At 43.2% G+C, this 22,279-nt stretch overlaps 2 protein-coding genes across 2 annotated transcripts in view; both read left to right on the top strand.

Annotated features, from left to right (window-relative positions):
- Positions 1-21,463, top strand: part of LOC142489476 (E3 SUMO-protein ligase RanBP2-like) — a 51,282-nt gene extending 29,819 nt beyond the window's left edge. Inside the window, exons 21-28 of the mRNA XM_075590332.1 lie at positions 222-392; positions 1,889-1,975; positions 2,739-2,938; positions 14,216-14,396; positions 17,762-17,857; positions 18,573-18,718; positions 19,408-19,681; positions 20,650-21,463. Of these exons, the coding sequence (XP_075446447.1) occupies positions 222-392; positions 1,889-1,975; positions 2,739-2,938; positions 14,216-14,396; positions 17,762-17,857; positions 18,573-18,718; positions 19,408-19,681; positions 20,650-20,774 (1,280 nt within the window). The 3' untranslated portion in view covers positions 20,775-21,463. The remainder of the gene's footprint in view (positions 1-221; positions 393-1,888; positions 1,976-2,738; positions 2,939-14,215; positions 14,397-17,761; positions 17,858-18,572; positions 18,719-19,407; positions 19,682-20,649) is intronic.
- On the top strand, positions 797-1,560 carry LOC142490579 (RANBP2-like and GRIP domain-containing protein 8). The gene has a single exon (XM_075592992.1). It carries the CDS (start codon positions 1,132-1,134, stop codon positions 1,558-1,560), a length of 429 nt encoding a protein of 142 aa, XP_075449107.1. The 5' UTR covers positions 797-1,131.
- Positions 21,464-22,279: the final 816 nt, after the last annotated feature.

Raw genomic sequence — 22,279 nt, 5'->3', positions numbered from 1 at the left:
TTAAACCACCACCGTGGTGTAATGAACAAGACCGATCTGTGGTTTAAACTAATATTTTTTTATTTCTTTGACCTCCATTAGCCCTTTCCCATGATAACATAGTATATACCCGCTTAGTAAATATTTAACCCCTGCTGGTGCCTTCTAATAGATATTGGTAGCCGTGCCCTTTCGTTGAACAGTTAGCTCCTTTTTTGCTTGAATGTTGCTTGTCTCTTCAGGTAAGATCACTGATGCTCCAGAAGCAGAGCACTCCTCTGAAGTGCGCATTGTATATGAGCGGACTCCAACCCTAGAGCAGAGGGCCCTTGCAGAAAGGCTACTTCTCCCTCCAACCTTCTTCTGTTACAAGAGCAGCCCCGGCTACGTCAGCGAAGAGAGTGACGTTGATGGTAATTGCTCCTGCTGTTTTTACCCTTACCCCTCATTCAAAAAGCAACCTCCTAGTTGACCCTCACTGCATAATATTATGAATATAAAATAAAAAATGTATAGTTTTCTTTCAGGAACATGTCGCTGTGGAAGCATCCCTTGTAGCTATATGACTAGGAACTTAACCATGTATCATGTCACTGCAGTGCACACTTTCAATTTAACAGATCTAAACTGATACTTTGAAGTTGTCTACTTTCATTCATGAAGGGCGTTTTGGGGAACCGAAATGGAAATGCTACTGTAACTGAAACAAGTGCAAAAGCTGTGGAAAGCCAACGGAAACCAATTGGCGATTTAATGTTTGGGCAGATTACAGGCGCCACTTTTGCTGACCTCGCGCACACTTCAGTAGACTAATGTGCTTTTGTTAAAACGGATCCCAATTTCAAAGGTTTTTCGCGGGCAGGTGAAAAACTGTTTACCTCTTGTAATGGTAAAACTAGCCAAGCAAATACTTCTACCGAGCAGGAGAATGCCGAAGAGCTGTATAAAACCGAGGAACGGGATGATATCCTTTTTGAACCCATTGTGCATCTTCCTGATAAAGTGGACCTCGTAACTGGAGAAGAGGATGAGAAAATACTTTATTCGCAGAGGGTGAAATTGTTCCGGTTTGATGCAGAAATCAGCCAATGGAAAGAACGTGGAGTAGGCAACTTAAAGATCCTTAAAAATGATGTCAATGGGAAACTGCGAATGCTCATGCGTCGAGAACAAGTGCTTAAAGTGTGTGCAAACCACTGGATAACAACCACCATGAACCTGAAGCCTTTGTCCGGCTCTGACCGAGCCTGGATGTGGTTGGCTAGTGATGTCTCTGATGGAGATGCCAGATTAGAACAGCTGGCCGCGAAGTTTAAAACTCCTGAGCAGGCTGAGGAATTCAAAAACAAATTTGAAGTGTGCCAGCGGTTGCTGCTAGATATACCACTGCAGACGCCACATAAGCTTGTAGACACTGGTACTGCTCACTTGATACAGAAGGCTGAAGAAATGAAAAGTGGCTTAAAAGACCTAAAAACCTTTTTAACAGATGATAGAGTGAAACCGTTGGATGAGAGCAAAAACGCCACTGGCTTGGTGATAAAACCACATGCTGACAGCAATTTAACAGATCTAAACTGATACTTTGAAGTTGTCTACTTTCATTTTAGTGTTCACTTGATTTTTTTTTTTTTGTGTGCTGGCTACTTGAGCTTTAGCCATGAACTTACTTGAATGTTGCAGATACAACCTACCATGGTTTGTTGTTTTTAACATTTACATTTAAAGTGTTTTTTTTTTTAGAGTAATTGCACCACTTCTGCAATACTTCTGCGTTAAAGCAACTACCAACCGGCAGAACACACGCGAGCTGCTTGTGTGATTTTATATTTTAATTCTCTGTAGTTATGTAAAAAGTTGTTGCTTGTAGATGCACCAAATTTTTTTTTTTTTTTTTTTCTGTCTACAGATGAAGACTTTGATACTGCTGTGCAGAAGCTGAAAGGGCAACTTTACCCAGAAGAATTAATGGCAGCTGCACTGGAGACTGTGCCAGGTAATGATTGCATACAGATTGGTAAAACATGACGGCTGCAGATCCGATTTCCCCTCCTCCCCCCCTAATTTATATTTGCTATTTACTCAAGTTCCTAACTAAGTGGAACTGCCTTGAAGTGTTGCATGTTGGGGAAAACTTCGAAGTTTATTCAGTCTTCCCCAAGTGATTCCCATTATCATGAAATTAAGTAGACAAAGACATATGAACACAGTATGAGTTTTAGTTCACGTTGACAGGTAATCGTGGTTCTGTTATTGCTACTTGTGTTTGCAGGGTCTTTTGGATATATAATATAATTACACCTTTAAGTTACGGTGGGTAAAAAAGTGAAAAACCCTGCACCGTGTAGCATGCTGCAAATGAAAATATCACTTGTGAGCACATTGCAAAGCCATTATAACTAGCCTCACACTGAGACCCAAAAGGTCAAAACAGCTGCCTGTGAGTAGTTTTACGGGCTATGCACTTTAACACAGGCTGTGTAATAAGCTGCATAAGCTTATAAGGGTCCATGTCAAAATTGAATTGAAGCAAAAGGTGGCACTGTGCTAATTTGCATCACTTAATTTCCATGCTTATTTGCATGTCACCTCCTTGAAACCCTGGCTGCAGTGAAAACACTGCTGAGAGATGATGGGGAAAAGCAGGTTTGCAGACCTGTCTGAGATATGTGAATATGCTCCTCACAAGTGATCTTTTCATTTTCTGTGTAATATAATTACAGATTTCACTTGGTTAATTTCAGTATTTTGTCTTGAAGGTCCCAGCCAAGAACACAATGAGACCGATAAGGAATGTGTGATTGTGTGGGAAAAGAAACCTACCCCTGAAGAGAAAGCAAAAGCTGTTGGTCTGAGGCTCCCGCCAACGTTTTTCTGCGGTGTGAGCAGCGATACTGATGAGGACAAAGATAACCAGGAAGACTTCGAGTCAGAAGTTAGGAAAGTTAAGGCGGCTGAAGTAAGCACAACACTACTTAGCACTTTTCTCGGTCCCTTGTGCAGTGGGCATTTCCTTTCTTCCGCTAAAAGGTTGTGTGCACTAGCTTTTTGCAGAATGCTGAAGGAGTTTTCAGGAGACATCCTGAACTTGCTAATGCTTCCCATAGAAAGGAGCATAACTTCAACTCTTCGTCACTAAAACACGGTGTAATTTGCATGTGTTCTTTTTGAGCTCTTAAAGCTTTATGAGAAGACTTGCGTTTGTAATCTGAGCCGTATGAGATTATTTGTAATTGCACTAAAGATCAACAGGAGCTGGAGCACATTCAGGTAGTATCTCTCAACCTCTACTGTGAACGGAGGGTGGTCATCCTATTGATTTCCTTGAGATTTCCTCCTTCAGTACAGGGTAGTTTTTCACTTCAGATTGTCGCTGCAGACGAACCCTGATGCTTAAATGCAAAGCTGAGCTTTCCCCGCGTGTCGGCTAAATGATTATCGGAAGGATGAGTTGCTGTAAAAGCACTTGTCCTTATACCAGGAGGTGTATTTCCTTGATAATAACTTGATTTATGTGTGCCAAGCCGCAGCAGCTTAAGTGTTGTCTTTATTTTTCTGTGGCTGATTATGTACATTTTTTTTTTCCTGATGTAGTTGCACTGCCTTTTTGTTACCCCTCTAGACTCTGTTCCTTTGTGACAGTAACTTAAGTTCCTTTGTTGTAATGTGCCAAAATAAGTTTTATGTGCAGATGGATATTGCTTGCATGTTTGTTTTGTTAATCCATTTGGTTGTAATTTTCGGAAGTGTTGCATGGAGCTGTTGACTTCTGCTCTTTGTGTGTGATATACATACACATATGCACGCGCCGGAAGCAGCCCTGAAAGTCAGTATTATGCCTTGTTTGCATGTTTCCTTTACTGCTTTCCCAAGAAAAGGGACTCCATGACCAGTTGTGTAATTAATAAACATCGGCTTAAAAATGTAACTTGTAGTTCCTAGATTTAACTTTCTCTTTGTTCTAGAAAAGTCTGTTCTTCCTATCCCTTGGTTTTCTGCAGGTTTAAGTATTCACACTTAAAATGAACTCTTCAGTCTAGTGCATAAATTGTTAATTTATTACATAAATATACACGCTGAAGTGACCTTTTTGATGATTATAACCGTCTCCACCAACGTCGAAATGAAAAACATTCGCTACAACATATATGTAATCAGTCTTCTTTCTCTGCACACGTAACACAGTGTGACGGCCTTCTGTAGCAGCCAAAATAATGAAGCTTTTCAATTTAACTGGCTTTTGGAGAGAGATTTATATTTAGTCCATTTATGTGAAAAATGTGTTTATTTTGATTGGGTCTTGTCGGATATTGTTGCTTTTGTCTGGCATCATAATTCCTAATAATATTTTTATCCTACATTTTTATGATGCTGCTGCTGCTGCTGTTCAGATTTCATACTACAATTGCTTCAACAAGGTTGTTTTTTTTTTTTGTTTTGTTTTTTTTAACTTTTAAGCAATGCGCACCAAATGTGCCTGGCGTTTAGTTTAAATGCAGTTCAGGAATAACCCAATACAGTACAACCGCCGATATCGCAGAGCTCATCCGGGAAATCTTATGATCACAAAACGAGTGCAATAACAGGAATGGATACTTAACCGGCTTTTGAGAGGGAGAGTGACCTGAAGTAAACAGTTGTAATGAAATCCTTTTTTACCTCATCGTATTTCATTTATCAGTGAGCCATAGACATTCTGAACGGGCAGTTGTCAAAATGGAAGGACTGTCTATCTGTTTAATTGCGACACTGATGTTTTTCTGTACCGCCTCTATTATGGAAGCTGTTCCACCTCTTTCCTGAAGAAAGGGCTTGATGTGTTCCCCAACCTTACAGGAGAACATGGGAGGGAAGTCCTTTTCCCTCTTCAATTCTTGTGCTGTCTAACCCAGCCAGGCCTCCAAATGTGAAAGTGTAATAAAATGTTCCAAAACTCTCAAGACATTCTGTGGGTGTGGGTAATGCTGCTCTTTCCCGGTGATGAGGCCTAATGCAATGTTCACCCTTTAGGGTCATCCTTTTGGCTACTGCTGCTGTTCTAGGTATCGTTGTCGTGAAATAAGTCTAGCAAAAATAATGGCCTTGTCTGTAATAAATCCCAGAAGTGTTTTTCTTGGAGTTGTGTGGAGAGCCAAATAAAGATACTAATGATCATATTCCCTTTCCCTGCTTTGCTTTTCTGACCTCTTTACCGGTGAATGGGTGAAACGGTTTCCTGTTATTTGGTAATTACAATTTCAGGTGTGCATACGTTATCACTTGTAATTATCAGCTGCACATCTTTGTCCCATTCTCTACATTTTGGAAGGCTGGTAGCAGTGGATGAAATTTAATAAGTGCATTGTTCAGCCATCTATTTCAGTAAAGCTCAAATCAGGTCTGGTATGCTTGTAGTGGAAAACTTGATTGATCAAACTGTGCAGCAAATATCATAATTTCATCTGTCTGCACATGAGGGCCTTTTTGAACTAGTGACAAGTCCGCTACTAAAACTTGAAGTTCGCAAAAAAGCACTTGGTACCCCTGGTGAGGAGAAATGACTGAGTTGGTGGTTCGGTTTTTTTGTTATAGAAAGGCTACTGTTTTATAATGTACAATACTTATGGAATTAAAAGAAATATCCCCAAAACAAGTAATGCATCTGTACTTTTTATAACCTATTTAGTAATTATCTCTAATTTTATATGTGCACCAAGGTGGCTCTTGCTAAATTACATGTTTGGGAGGACTTGAAACATATATTGCTTGACCCGTTTCCAGCAGCTTAGAGTCCTCTGAGATGCAAGTTTTTGTAATGTCTTTAGGGTTCCTTTTTTTTTAAAATATATATATCTATCTGTCCTTGGTTGGTAACGGTAAAGCCCACTAACTCAATAAAAAAAATTGTAGCACAGTGCTGAGCATTAAGCAGGAAAGGGTAGTCAGGCGGTTCACTGCTGCCGTCTGGGTATGAAATCGAGAATCCACACGCTATAAGTTTAAAAGGTTGTATTTAATGAGTGCATAACACGGAAAAGTATACTGCTACACAGAACTCTGACGCGTTTCGTCCACAGGTAGGGACTTTGTCAAAAAAAAAAGTCCCTACCTGTGGACGAAACGCGTCAGAGTTTTCTCTGTAGCAGTATACTTTTCCGTGTTATGCACTCATTAAATACAACCTTTTAAACTTATAGCGTGTGGATTCTCGATTTCATACCCAGACGGCAGCAGTGAACCGCCTGACTACCCTTTCCTGTTTACTTTACCTTGGCTGGAGCACGCGTCGCCGCACTTCCGGATCGGAGGAGCTCCCTGTCAGCATTGGCGTCTGGACTCGGCGTGTCAAGATTGTGAGTAATAACCCCCTTCTCCCCCCAGTGGGGATCCCTAACGTGTGTGACACCGGGTTTGTGAGGGCAGTGGCGGAGGATCGCGGTGAGTCATAAGCCGTATATAGTTTCCTTACAGGAGACACGGCTTTACCGCATTTCTATATCCTCCCTACCACATCATAGCCCCGTCCCGTGGCTTAGTCACGAGCATACGGTGCTTAAGGGTTTCACATTACCTCATATTTTTATCAGTGGGATGCTGAACGGGAGTGCTTTCATGTGATTATCTATCCATTGGAATTCTTTTGGATTTACTGTAGAGCTTGTGTGCGCAATTTTGGTAGCATCGGTCATACCTTGGAGCAATTCTGGGACATTTTATATGCTGAGCATTAAGGACTATGACCAAAAACCATATAACGGATCTATACAGTACATCGGTTCTCAAAATAACAGTACCTAACCTTATGCAATACAAATGTGAGCCAATACACGTGTATGCAGCAAAGCACAATGTAGACTTCAGAACAAAAGCTCTCTCATCCTGATCCTCTTAAGAATTCCTCTTAAGTTTGAGAGCTGAAAGCAAGGCTGTTCCATATACATTCACCAATTAAATGCTACGTTACCCGTGTAAAGTGGAAGCTACAAAGAACAATGCAGACTGCCAACCCCTTAGAACACCTCCCTCTGTGTGTACATCCTTTTGTTTAGAGGACCATGAGTTGTCATAGAAGCAGTCAATGTAATGACGCTGTAACCAAACAGTCACGTGATTAGTCAAACAACGTGCTGGCTTATACAGACGTTGAGTGTTTTTGTTCCCCTGTGCTTGCTTTTAAAGATCTAGCTATGTATGTGTAAGTCGGTGTTTCTATTTTCCTTTAATTTTCCCCAAAAGGAGGTTGCTTGTCTTCATGGCTGTTATGAGCAAAGATCTCTTGCGGACGTTTCAGAATCTGTTGCCTTGAGCTTAGTCATCCAATGCTGAAAATTAGATGTGGTGTAATAGATTATGGGTTTAGTATTGGCGAGGTCACTTAACTTTGTGTGACTTTAGAGAAGTTGTTTTAATCTCCCAGATCTCACTCCGGTAATGAGATTTATAACCCTATAAATCCTTGATGAGATGGTTTAATAAAACCTGGGGGTCCTACATCCATCAAATTTAAGAGCCGTTTGACATTTCCCCATGTTCCGGTAAAGCAGTTTTAACAATGTATACTGGAACCAGGGTCACGTGTGATGTATGAATAGTTCCAGTTAGCTTTAACTCGGCCCTCTTTCCAAAGCACACCAAGTCCTGTTATATTTTCTGCACTTTATTAGGAATGCAGCAGTAAATACAGGCACTTGTGGATGTGATGTTGTGTTGGGAAAGTGTTTCACTGTGGATGCTTTGTAGTTAAGGGCAGGTAAAAAAGGATTGGGCCTTGTCAGAGGAGTGTAACATGAAACGTACTCACTCAGCCAGAGTCGGGAAGTAAAAGAAAGCATGTACTGCTTGTGACACAGGGATAGGGGTCAGGCTAAACTACCTGTGAATACAGACAGGGGAGAATGGGAAAGTCCATTAACTTGGAGGACTGGAGATGTTGCCAGGGCAACCAGAGTACTGGCAGACTAGAGAGAGAGAGAGGCAACACAATGTATCCATTCCATCTGCACTAGGAATTAAGCTGCAGGGAAGCTACATACAAATGACTAGCAGGCAGAGCTGCAAAAGGGAAGGGGGGGTTAAGCAGAGGGGGCAGAAAGAATTTCTGTTCCAGGACACTCCCCGTCTGGTATCTGGGGATACCACTATATAACTGGAATATGTGGAACATATGTGCAATGCAAACATAACATAACAATGCAAAAGTCCATGTCCACATAGCGAGTTGATACCGGACGGTACCACTGGCATCAAAGTCCTGTGGCCAAAATCTTCTGGTAAGGGAGGCCAGGTGAATGCACCGCTCCAGGTTAGCTGGTTGCACCACAATGTCTTTGTGCAAAAGTCTCGGCACTGTTTAGTGCTTATTTGTAATCCTTCACGTACCCCAACAAAATTGGTTCCGCAGTCGGAGCATATTTGTCGGGCTGGTCCTCTGATGTCAAAGAATCTTCTGAGGGCGTTTCTGGCCCGTATATTCGTGAGTGACACGGATACTTGAGGCCTTGTCTCCGTGTCCTCTGGATTCACAAGTTCAAAGTCGTCGGCTGGGTTTAACAGTGTTTCCGCGGATTGCGTCAGAAACGTTGGTCCTGTGAGCCGCGACGTGTTCTGGAGTTGCGCTGCAGGCACTGATCTGGTGGCATGATCTGAAGGATTTTGGTCTGTGGGTACATGGTACCATTGTTCTGGTTGGGTTGACTTCCTGATTCGTTCTACACGGTTGGTCACGTATACGTTGAATCTTCTTTTCTTGTTGCTTATGCAACCTAGTACCACCTTGTTATCTGTCTAGAGCCTGACAGCATCTGGTTTGCTGTCCATTCCGTTTTTGACGAGTTCTGCCAGTTCTACTGCTGATACTGTGCAACATAGCTCAAGTCTGGGTATAGTGTGGTCGCGTTGTGGCGCCACTTTAGCCTTGCCGAGGATGAACCCGACATGGTCACCTCCATCCGCATCCGTGATTAAGTAGGCTACCGCTGCTATGGCCTTTGTAGAGGCGCCTTGGAACACGCAAAGCTCTTTGCTGTGCGCAGCATTGAGATGTGGGTGAGTAGGGGCGTGGGATCTGAAGCTGCTCTAGAATCTTCAAAGAATCCTTCCATGTTTCCCACTCCTTCCGTCTTTCTGGAGATAGTGGGGTATCCCAGTCCTGCTTCTCGAAGGACATTTCTGAAAAGAGACTTCCCTTGTATGGTGACTGGAGCCACGAATCCCAGCGGGTCGTAAAGACTTGACAGTGGACAGGACCTCGCGTCGGGTGTAGGGTTTTCCCTCGATGGACACCTGGAATGTGAATGCGTCTGTTTTGAGATTCCAGCTTATCCCCAGACTCTGCTGTATGGGAGGTATGTCGGTCCACGGATCCAAGTTCCTAAGGTCGCCTGCGTCGTCTCATTGTCTGGAACCCTGTGCACCCTAAGTCATCGGTGCATTCCTCTTGCACGAGAACGTCTCCACGTATTTTGGTGATACGAAGATATTTTTGTTGATCTCAGGGGTATTACCTTGTCTCTTCTCCTCGCTTGGCCTTCCTGTCACTTGGAGATGGCCAAGACATGGTTCGGAGAAGGATGTGTGTCCACATTCTGTTATCACCATTCTGCGGGCTTCAACATTGTCTGGTTCGTGTCCTTTATCAGTACACACATTGCCCACTATCACCCATCCTAGGTCATGTCTTTGGGCGAATGGTGTGTTGTGGGGTCCGTTGCGCTGTTTACGGACTTTGTGCACCCTCAAGATGTCCCTACCGAGCAGCAGCAAGATCTTGGCGCCTTGTTCTACCGGCGGGATGTAGTTGGCTATTCCTCTGAGGTGTGGCTGATGGCGTGCCACGTCTGGTGTGGGAATCTCGTCCCTGTTTGCAGCCATGTAGTTGCACTCTATGAGGGTGGGGAGAGCTATCTTCACTCTGTTGTCCACTGAACGCATAATGTAGCCGTTTGCTCTTCTCCCTGTCATCTCAGTTAACCCTGCACAGGTTCTAAGGGTGTAGGGTGAGGCATTGTCTTGTCCGTTGAATAAGTTGAAGAATTCCATCTTAGCCAATGATCTGTTACTTTGATCGTCGAGGATTGCATACATCCGGATAGCCCTCTCAAGTTGTCCCTGGGGGTGCACTGCGACAAGGCATATTTGGAGCTGGAGCCTTTGTCACTTCCTTTTCCGCAAACCTCGGTGCACTGAAACGTGACAGATGTTGGTTCTCCTTCTCCTTCCTCCCCGCCATGCTCCGCTAAGGAGGATGGGTTGTTGAGTTGGAGTGTCAGGGCCTCTGGATGTAGCGATGTTACGTGCTTGACACTTTTGCACACTACACATTTGATGTCTTCTTTACAGTCTTTGGCTAGGTGAGTTGTGGAATCGCAGCACTTGAAGCAAACTCCGAATTCTCCGAGTAACTTCTTGCGTTCCTCTAGGGACTTCATCCTGAACCCAAAGCACCTGTTAAGTAGGTGTGGCTTCTTGTGTATGGGACGTTCCCTGTTTGGGTCCCTTGGTTTCTTGTCTCCGGCGACCGACTGTTCGGGAGTTGTTTGTGTCATGGGGGACACGTCCCTCCTGTGGACCGAGATAGGTGTTCTAGCGTTACCATATCTCGCCACCGGTCTCTCATTCCTCAGGTTGCTTGCACTGTATGTGGTCTGCGCACCTAAGATGAAACTGGGATCGTTTCTTGTCCTTGCTACTTCTCAGATAAAGCTAAAGAAGATTGAGAAGGGAGGGAAGGCGACTTGCTTCTCCCTTTTGTATTTGGAGCCTTGTGACATCCATCTTTCTTGGAGGTTGTAGGGTAATAAATAAATAAATAAATAAGATGGGTCTCACTCCACAAGCTGAGTCTAGGACGTTGAGACCTGTCAGGGATTGGTCTGTTCTTGCAAACTCCAGCTCCTGCAGCAGATCCCCGAGTTCTCGTAACTTCGAGTAGTCTTCGGCTGTGATTCTAGGAAAGTCGTCTCCTCTTTTGAGGAGTGTGTCTTCGACCGCTTCGGGGCTACCGTAGCACTCCTCTAGCCTTTCCCATACCAAGTCGAGACCTACTTGGGGGTGGTTCACGTTCGCTGCCCTGAGTCTCTTCGCATGTTCTATGGATTCTTTCCCTAGCCATTTGGTTAGCAGGCTGAGTTCTTCCCTTGCGGAGAAGTCCAGACTCTTGATTGCATCTTTAAATGTGGACTTCCATATTCGATAGTTCTCAGAACGGTCGTCAAAGTTGGTAAGTCCTGTTTGTATAGTTACTGTACCTATACAATTTTTTCCTCTGTTGCACCTTGATTTTTACCACCTAAAGTAATAGGAGAGCAGAATAGGTTATATATGTTTATGTTTAGTAAGTCCTGTTTGTACCATGTCACGCCGGATCATGTACTTGCCCAAGTCTGTTAGGCCTGCGGCATCGGCGTGGTGGTCGCGTTCTGAGGTAGTTGCCGGGAGGGTCCTTGCGGTCGCCTCTTCCTTGGCGTGGACGCGTGATGATTGCTGGTCGGTGTGAGGGGCTGTATTTTCCTGTATGGGTGTACCTGGATTACGAGCCTGTTCTAGTGCATCCGTGTGCGCGCTGGCGTGTGGATCACTGTTGCGGCTGTGGCTATCCCAGGTAGCGTGTACCCTTGATGGAACAGCGTCTTGAAGTGGACCTAGCAAGTCTGTGGAGTCACTCCCGTCGTGTTGAGATGGTGCGCTGGTGTTTACGCTGAAGAGGCTCCTTACATTGTCCTCAGTACGTTGGACTGGGTTCTCTGAGATTATCCGTCTGTATGGTTGCTCCCCGCCATCCTGTCTTGCAGCTTCTTCGGCTTGGGCTATGGCGGCTGCTTCTCTTGATTTAGGGCCTCTAGTTCCGCGTCAAATTCGACCTTCATACGCGCAGCGGCTGCAGTAGTGGCAGTGGCAGTGGCTGTCTGCTCTTCTATGCGCACTCTCTCTGCCTCTTTTCTACTATATTCGGCCCTAGCACGTGCGGCCTCTGCGGTGGCTCGCGCCTTGGTAGCGTTTGCGCTGGACGCGTTAGATTGTGCTGATCTTGCTGACCTTGAAGAATGCCTGGATGCGCTGTGATGCAGTTTCCAGCAAAAGGTCCTTTCTCCGACTCTCAGCTTCCGTGATAGTGGTTTGCACGCGGCTATCACGTGTCAGGTCAATGTTACTCTAAGGCCTCGGGCATGGTCAGCGCTTATGCGCTGAGGCGTGCTGCTGCTCGGCACTGAGCCCCTGCAGCCGCAATGAGAGCGGCTTTAGCAGGGGCTCGCGCACGCTTGCGGAAGCGTGTGTCTAACAGAGTCTTGAGATTTTCCTGCTTGCCGGAGCGCAGGGCCGGTCACGTGAGCGGTTCGCCCAATGAGGGCGAACCAGCTCCGTGACGTCACTGGCCCGCCCCCGACACGCCCACGGACGGTGCCCTGTGTAAGGCCAGGGAAAGCACTGCTTTCCCTGTGCCTCCGCACTGACAAACCTACTATGTCCCAGGCCTTAGTCGTTCTTGCAGGCTTTCGCCGGTGTTGGCCCTGGTCAGGTAAGTAATGTATATCTCTGACAGCTCTTGGTAGCACAAGTGATCAGTCCTTAATTGCATTATTGTCTGCTCGACCTGCTGTGCGTAATTGCCAACGCTAGTAACATTGCTTATTCGCAGTGTGGTTTTTTTTCCCAGGCCTTCTCTAATTTAGCGCGGTGCGCTTCAATGTCGCTCATATTTTTCGCGGGCCTTTTGTGTGAGTGACTATCCGTTTAGGCCTTGCGTCTGCCTGCGCCTGTTGCATTTGTGCGGCGGTCTCTATGTCTGAGTGGTCACTCTCCTGCGTGGTTTCTGGTGGGGATCTGAGTTCTGCATGCTGTAGGTGTGTGTAGGCCTTTAGCCAGTGCGTGTGGCGTGCGGTCTGCTACCTGCGTTAGCGATTGGCGACTCTCAGATGGAGCCGATCGGCGTCCTGCGTAGTGGTAGCTGTACTCGCAGGTGTCCGGTGGCTCTGACCCATGTCCTAGCGGGTGTCTGGTGGCGCTAGCCGTGGGGACGTGCACAGGGGTAGGTGAGATGGTAGCTCCTCACTGTGAAGCTGTGCAGAGGGTGGACTCAAAACAGAAAAGGCAATCAAAGTTCTGTGTGTGATGCACTGTCTGACTGCTGTGTTGCTGCCTTGTGTGAAGCTGCTTGCTTGTTGGTAAGGCTTTTTCTGGTGCTGGTGTGCAGAGACTGCTCTGTATCTGACAGTGTAAATTGCTTGCTTGTATTGCTGTAGACACTGGGCTCTGTGCTGGCAGTGTAAGGCTGCTTGCTTGTCAGTGTGCAAAGACTGCTCTGTATCAGTATGAAGGCTGTGAGTAGCAGCTCCTTTGTGTGTCCCCAAAGCACACAGTCCTCCTTTTTTACTATACTGGAACCAGGGTCACGTGTGATGTATGAATAGCTCCAGTTAGCTTTAACTCAGCTCTCTTTCCAAAGCACACCAAGTCCTGTTATATTTTCTTCACTTTATTAGGAAAGCAGCAGTAAATGCAGGCACTTGTGGATGTGATGTTGTGTTGGGAAAGTGTTTCTCTGTGGATGCTTTGTAGTTAAGGGCAGGTATAAAAGGATTGGGCCTTGCCATAGGAGTGTAACATGAAACGTACTCACTCAGCCAGAGTCAGGAAGGAAAAGAAAGCATGTACTGCTTGTGACACAGGGATAGGGGTCAGGCTAAACTACCTGTGAAAACACAGGGGAGAATGGGAAAGTCCATTAACTTGGAGGACTGGAGATGTTGCCAGGGCAACCAGAGTACTGGCAGACTAGGGAGAGAGAGGCAACACAATGTATCCATTCCATCTGCACTAGGAATTAAGCTGCAGGGAAGCTACATACAAATGACTAGCAGGCAGAGCTGCAAAAGGGAAGGGGGGGAGAGGGGGTTAAGCAGAGGGGGCAGAAATAAGTTCTGTTCCAGGACATAATGGCAAGAGTAATAACATGTTTATATTTACTTTTGCAGTCTTTTGTGGTTAGATTATGAATTATAAATAATGATTCATAATGATTCTCAATGTAAAAAATGCTGTTTCTTCTTGCAAGTTCCATTGTAAACCAGCACAAATCTAGTGGATGCAGATCTAATTGTGTAAACGGCTTCTAACCATGATCTTATTTAGAATGTGAAATGGCATTCATTTTATTTTACACCGCACAGTCTGCTACTATTACCTAGTTTACAAATGCACTTGTGAACATCTAGATGCACATCTTCAGACCAGGACATTTCAAGTATTTTTATCCTTTCAGGAATCGAAGAAACCCGTATTAAGCAGTTCCTCCGATGTGGGTACAGCGAGTACAGTTGAAGCCTCTGCCTCACCTCCCCCAAAACCCGTGGTAGAACCAGATTCCTCCATAGATTCTGCCCAGGAACCTGTGGACCTGTCATCTAAAATTGGAAACGTAACACCAGATCCCACCAGCCAAGGTAGCCTATTACTCAAGCTGGAGATTTGAATACAAGTTTGCTTTTTTTGTCTTCTCTCAAAACTGCCAGTCTTTGTTTTACAATAGATATTAGGGACATGTTCGAAGCGCTTTATAAAACTACAATTGCGCATGTCACTTTTTATAGGTCTACTGCAGCATATACCTCTTAGCTCATTGTGTCATACCGATATATCACCATCTCCCAAAGATCCACAAGACTTTGGTCGACCCTCCTGGTCGGCCGATTGTCTCTAGCATTGGATCTTTGGGAGATGGTCTGTCTCGATATGTCAATTCCTATCTGCAGCCTTTTGTTAGGACCTTGCCGTCCCACATTCTGGACTCAGGTGACTTACTTACCAAAATACAAGAGATTTCTTGGAATAAGGAATACTTGTGGGTGACTATGGATGTGGTCTCCCTCTACTCGATAATACAACACGATCTGGGCTTGACAGCTGTCCGACACTTTATAGAATGTCCAGGTAGCTCTCTACCTATGACAACTTTCATCATGGAATCTATACTTTTTCTTCTCACGCACAATTATTTTCTTTTTGAGCACAAGTTTTATTTACAACTTCGGGGGACGGCAATGGGGACAAGTTTTGCCCCCTCCTATGCCAATTTATTTATGGGGTGGTGGGAGAATACTTTCTTTTACAATAGCACCAATTTGTTTAGACACAATATCATTTTTTATAAACGTTTTATAGACGACTTAATTTTTATATGGCACGGGAGCACAGAAACACTATTGGAATTTTTTAATCATATTAATAATACTTTAGATATTCACTTTACGATAAATTATCACTCACAACACATCAGCTACCTTGACATTCTATTCTATATTGATATGGACCAAAAAATACAATCAGATGTGTATACAAAAACAAACTCGAGGAATTCATTTCTTAGAGCGGACAGCTGTCACCCCAGATCAGTGGTAAAGGGAATACCCAAAGGGCAGTACATCAGACTACGGAGGAATTGCTCCACAATGAGTGATTTCAAGGCCCAGTCTGAGGTGCTGACCAAGAAATTTATAGAAAGAGGGTATGATCGGGAGACCCTCAAATCCACTGTCCAAGAGGTAATGAAAATTGACAGAGAAAATACTCTCCCCCCTGGGTCCAGTATGAGGAATGAGCAAAAGGGGAAGAACACAATTCACCACAATGACAAGGTGTGCCCCCTATTTATATCTCAATACAATAGATCAAGTGGTCAGGTTCGAGAGATCATAAACAAACACTGGGAACTACTACGAATGGATCCCATTCTAAGTGAGTATACAAAGTCTGGCCCGAAGTGTGTATACAGGCGAGCTAAGACATTGGCCGCGTTCATTTCACCTAGTGTAATCTCCACCAAAGTGGGTGAGCCTGACCGGTTCCTGACGAAAGGCTCTTATAGATGTAATAGCTGTAACATGTGTCAATTTATGAGGCCCTCGCAGCATTTCTTTTCCAACAGTCCACATAAAAAGTATAACATTGGTAGCTATATTAATTGTAACACAAATTTTGTAGTTTATCTAATCAGTTGTGGCTGTGGGAAGAGATATGTTGGTAGAACTACGAGGGCTCTAAAAATTAGAATGCAAGAGCATTGTAGACTAATTCGCAAAGGGGATCTGGAACACCCGGTGTCGAAACATTTTACGAAATGTAGTAAGGGCAGCATAAAGAACTTCTCGTTCATAGGTTTAGAGAAAATCAAAAGACAAGAGAGAGGGGGTGATGTTCTCAATACTCTGAATTGTAGAGAGTCCTTTTGGATCTTTACGCTCAGAACAAGGTTCCCAGAAGGAATTAATGTGGAGTGGACTATAAACCACTTCATAAAATAATAATGGACTTTATGACAGAAATGTGCTGATTCATGTTATTTGAATAGAATTGTTCTAATATCTCTAAAATAATAAATGTGTATCACATAATGACAGCATTCTTAGGGAACGGACCTGATTTTTTAATACACTATGTGGGCATCATATGACTAAACGTGTTTATATGACTGAACTTGTTTATGCGAATTGTCTATAGATAACAAATTCTTGTTTTGATGATTCATTATATAGCCGGTTTGGGATAAGAACAGTATCAATTATAAATCTAAAATCTAAAATAATGAAACAGCTGCTCAAAACCAGGCACAAATATAAAACTATTGGTTGTCCCTCATTGTCGTTCCCTTGTAGTATAATGGCTCTTAATAATATCTTTAGTGTACATTGTCAAAAAGTATACATTTCTGTGTTTTTTCTATTAGGCTCTCCACAGTAGAAATAATTAACATTCAATTATTGTTTTATATATACATAATGATCATGTTCATCAAGAGGGAGCACATTTGTTTTTACATGAGTATAGCTTATACTTATATTTTAAGGATGTATCTTGTTTAGTTTAGTTTAGTTAAGTGTTTAGATAATAAATTGTATTTGTTTAAATTGCTTTGGTGTATAGCAACATTATGGGCCAAGCTAAACGTAAATCTGTGTGGATATGGTCCACCTTTTCATATGTGTAGTTGTATTAACCTGTTATTGCCCTGCTGGGGGAGCGGTGCAGGTGAGTCTGCTTCTCTTACACTTGACAGCTCATCTGCACCGATCAGTCAGTGGATTAGGCATGTTTTGGATCGTCCGCATGCGCATGCGCGTGGCGAGGGGTCTAGTGTGCTTGATTGCCGCTCCCAGGACTGGTCTCCTGAGCAGCGTTGTGTTTTCCAGCTGGTGCACATCGCAGGGACAGTGAGAGGTGTGGTATGCGGTGATTTTGCTAGCGCTGGGCTCGATCGCGGCGCGCATGCGCGGGGAATGTCCTTCTGATTGGATAGTAGCGGTTTGATGACGTCACGAGATATCGCGAGATTTGATAGATTTGTGTATTTAAGTGGCTGTATATCGTGTAGAGGCACTTCTTGACAAAGTGCTTTGCACGAAACGCGTTGAAGGGTTGCGCCCCTCTTTTTTATGCCTTGCCAATAAAGAAAGTTTTTGCCAGACCTGCTCTCTGTTGGATGCTGTGTGCTACACACCTACACTTTTTATAGGTCTACTGCAGCATATACCTCTTAGCTCATTGTGTTTAAGGAAAAGCGAGCAGGAGTGATCATATCTAAAACTGATGTAATGTTAGAACATTTTGTTGGTTGTTGGTTCATACTGTCATCACAATGTATTACCAGAGTTAATCACAAGTGTGGCAGGAGCTCTACATGCCTTTTAAAATAAGTAATGGTGATACAGTATTGTACATACCTTGTATTTGCATCTAAATGATTGTAATAGAATTACTGTTAATATGAGACATTACGTAAAACCTTATATTGTCTTGTGCACTGCTTCTTCAGATATCAATTTTTCCTTTGGCCTGGACTTAGCCACAGGATTGTCATTTGCAGACTTGGCATCTACTAATTCTGGGGATTTTGCTTTTGGTGCAAAAGGTAAGCAATGAACATCTTGGTTTTGTTTTTATAAAGCATGATATTTCTGGTTACGCTATAAAAGCTACATTTTGGTCACATCCAGCCTGCATGGGAGCATGTGTTTTTGGAGACATGCGATCAAATTGATAAAACTATGTGCATTTTGTTATGTCTTTCTTGCTGTTGAATAGAAATGGCTGTGCACTGAATATTTAATGCTTTTAGAAAAACTTTTAGGATGCTAATAGTGGCAAACCTGGGTGACACCTGAAAGTATTTTTGATCAACGTTTTACATTTATGTTGACTTTGCATTTTGTATATTGGTTTGATCATGTTTAACTTGTGTGATGTCACTACATGGGACGGGCGAGGGAAGGTCATACTTGGCATGCCCTTTACCTTGAAACCTGACCTGTTGGTTTCCCTTGAGGGCTGCAGTTGGCCACTCCTGTGATAGAGGAAAGGCTTGATTTGACCAGCTTCTCTTCGGAGTACCTGCTGTAGAACACTTTATTCACAGATAAGCCAACAACGTGCTGGAAGCATGATTAAACAAAATGTTTTGCACTAAAGGGGAAAAGAGCACACTATCAATATAAATAATCCTACAGCCATTTCCTGTCCCTAAATGTCTCGGTGAAATATGAGTGAAAGTAAACTGCGAATTGTGCTAAATAAGCTGGCTTGCACGAGCTGTCTAACGTGTGGCTTTTCACGTATTGCATTTGCAGATACAAACTTCCAGTGGGCCAACACGGGGGCAGTAGTATTCGGCGCTCAGCCACAGAGCAAAAAGGGGGGCGATGAAGATGGCAGTGATGAAGAAGTGGTTCACAATGATGACGTGCACTTTGATCCCATCGTGTCCTTGCCAGAGGTCAGTCATCTGCAGCTTGGTTTTATTTATTAAGTGCATTTGCGTCTTGATATATTTATTAAAGAATGGGGAATAAACTCAGAATCTGTTGCTCAAAGTATAATCAGGCAAGGGAAATACATCGATGCATGCATTTGTAAAGACTATAATGATGGTAAAAGGCAATTCTGTAATAATAAAGCAATACTGATATGAGAGAGATTCACACACACACATTTACGTGTGTTTTTTATATACACAGTTGCATACATACACACACACACTTATAACTCTCTATCTCTCTCGGAAGTTTGTCAGTTACCAATTAGTTTAAATGTTTGAAAGATTTCATCAAGTGACATTCATAATGCAAAGTGTATATTATACTTCCATGCGTGGTTTTTATTTTTATTTTTGAGAAACAAGCTTTTTTGAGATATTTACATTAATTCAGTGACGACTTTGGCGCAATTAAAAATAAATTGTGCATTCTTCCTACATACATAGAGGATCATGAAATGATGAACACAGGATTGCAATTGTTCTTCTGAGAGTGAACAGAAGCAAAACACGAGTGGAAAGTACCGGTCTGCACATGTAACCTTTTTAAGGAGCTGCTGCTTATACTTAACATTTGACAGCATTAGGTCTTGAAATTGTACTTTGGCTGCAGAACGAACTGACCATGTTTGTTGTAATGATTCCTCAAGGTGGAGGTAAAGTCAGGGGAAGAAGACGAGGACATCCTTTTTAAGGAGAGAGCAAAGCTGTACCGCTGGGACAGAGATGTGAACCAGTGGAAGGAGCGAGGCGTGGGGGAGATAAAAATCCTTTTCCATCGCGAGAATGATTATTACCGCATCCTGATGCGGCGGGATCAAGTCCTGAAAGTGTGCGCCAATCACGTCATCTCAAGAGACATTAAACTTGGTCCGCTAAATACATCGAACAATGCACTGGTCTGGACAACTACTGACTATTCTGGTATGTTTAGGTTGCTTTCACTATTTGGGAATACGGTGGATCTGAAATTTTAGCGTTTCATTTTGTGAGAGATCTATCTTAGAGCAGGGGTGCACAAACTTTCTAGTGCGACATCATGGGACATGACGTCACGTTACCATGGCAAAGCGGCATCATGTGACCCCACAGCGTCATTTGCAGCCGCGGTGCCATGGTGAGACGTCGCCAGCAGCCGCCGCAGTCAAGGTAAGGGGCTTTACAGAGACATATGTAGACAATCAACTGATGTTGGCTAAATCTGGGTCACTGTATTATGTCAACAAGTACCAGATACACTGCAGAAGGTTCAAGTTCTTTAAACAAGTGTTTTTCCTTTGTAGCTCGTAAATGTGTTAAACTGCTATCTAATCTGAAACAATAAGATTACTATAAAGTTTGAGGTGTGTTCAATATGCCCTGTTAAAACGCACGCCCGAAGACTAGAACGCCACTGGCTGAGTAATCGATAACGTGTTGATCCAGCTGCTCCCACTCCTGAATGATACAAATGTAGTTTTTTCAGTCCTAGCAACTGTCCTTTATTAGGAAACATTTTATGTAAGTGACCATAATTACAAATTGTTGTTTGGCAGTGTTAATTCTGTTATTGTGTAGCCCGAAATGAATCGTTTCTGGTAAAATGTTAAATAAGTATTAAAAAAAAAACGTTGCCAAATGGTCCAGCTACTAGAACATGTGGCAGCAAAGTGGTTGTTGTATTCTTTGATCATTGAAATCTTAAATCAGAAGGTTGCATTGATGTGATAGGGAAATCACAGAAGGAACACTTATTTTTTTTTACGTGACTGTAAGGAACACATTTCTACATTAAACAGTTCAAAGTAGTGAATCAGTCTTTGTTTTAAAGTTACCATGCCCAGCAGCTTTTGCTCTCTGCTTTTAGATTGTAAATGTTGGTATGTACTAAAATAAATGTATTTCCTTTTTAGATGGGGAAGGTAGAGTTGAACAGCTTGCAGCCAGATTCAAAACTCAGGAATTGGCCGATTCTTTCCAGAGGAAGTTTGAGGAATGCCAGCAAAATTTGCCTGAACTGCAGCATGAATCTTCGTAACAAGGGAACAACGATTTGTACTACTGACTTCAATAACTGAACAAGAATAGAATTGTCCTTTTTTAAAAGGTTGAGGGACATCTCTGTTTTTTTACAAACTGCTCTCTTCTGTCCACAAATGTTGATAAACCCTGTCCTGACTGGATTTGCAGTGACTTCTAAATCCCTGCTAGATTTATATTATGTCCATGGTAAATGTCCTCTCAATACCAATCTGTAGTCCTCAACCACACATTGTAAGTTTGGTTAATATATACTGGAGACGTTGAGAGTCATTGCTACAGTTGGTCACCTGTGGCCATATTTACCAAGTGGTGCTACTCCATAACATGCCTTCCCTCACATTGAAGTGAATGGGCCTTATGTCGTCTGAAGTCTCATGGGGGTAGCACTGCTTAGTGTAAATAGCCTCTAGACAATTTCTGATTCGGCAATCTAATTTTTAGATGCCAGAGCTGGGCACTTGTTATATTTCACTAAATCTCTATAAATATTCCTTAAAGAACAAGCAAATATGTGCTCTATTTGAGCCTCGCTTAGTTTGTGCTTACCTTATTAAATCTAATGACAATGAAGTGACTAAATTGATTTACAGATTTCTTGTGTAAGCAAATCTATTGCGCACTTGTATTGAGTACAAGCAAATATTTTTTAAATGTTTAGTGCTGTAAATAAAGTTAAATGTAAAATGGCAGCCAGTGGCATTTGTCAATGTGTATACAAGGAAAAATTGTGGTTCTCTGTGTATGCACATTTACATCCTCAGAAATCTGTAACGTTCAGCTTGTCTATTATATAAAGTGTTAAAAAAGCAGTTCTACTGTGACTTGAAAGGTTTCCTTTGTTCTCTGTTGTCACGGGAGACCAGTACTTTTACACTGAAACCACCGGGATCACTAGCACCAGACAGGACAACGTTGTTGAATAAAATGAAGTTTATTCTGGCACACCAGCAGACAAAACAAACATGCACAAAACAAGATACAATACCAACTGGGGGCCTGGGGAGTAGACTCTAGCCTCGCTAGGTGCAGGGGTCTGCTTCAAGAAGGCTTGTCCTGTCCACTTCTCATCCAGGATATCAGAGTTCTGATCACACAGCAGCCCCTCTGGCACGCATCTCCAGCTGGTCACAGTCAAGATCAAAACTCCTTCCCAGAATGTCTCGCTGATTGTCTCTCTCATTCTCTGATCAGCAGTGCGTCTTTTATTTAGCCCTCTTATCCTTTACATGGGACAGGGGATGCTGGCCAATCAGAGCAGACCTGATCACTCTTTCCCACTCACCAAATGACTTTAACACCTCCCTGCTCCCAGCCTTTGTCTCGATCCACATTTCTCTGCAGGAACCTTGAATGATTAAATCAGAGTCCCCTCCATAGAAATGTACACATGCAAATCACATTACAAGACTGCTACCTTATGCTGCACTTATGGTGCCGGTGACAGTGACGTCACTCAAAACAAAATGCATTGTCTCCGTTGTGGCGACAGCGCTACCACAA

Source organism: Ascaphus truei, chromosome 3 (genome assembly GCF_040206685.1).
Source record: "Ascaphus truei isolate aAscTru1 chromosome 3, aAscTru1.hap1, whole genome shotgun sequence".
NCBI classification, from domain to species: Eukaryota; Metazoa; Chordata; class Amphibia; order Anura; family Ascaphidae; genus Ascaphus; species Ascaphus truei.
This window is presented reverse-complemented; position numbering and strand designations above follow the sequence as displayed.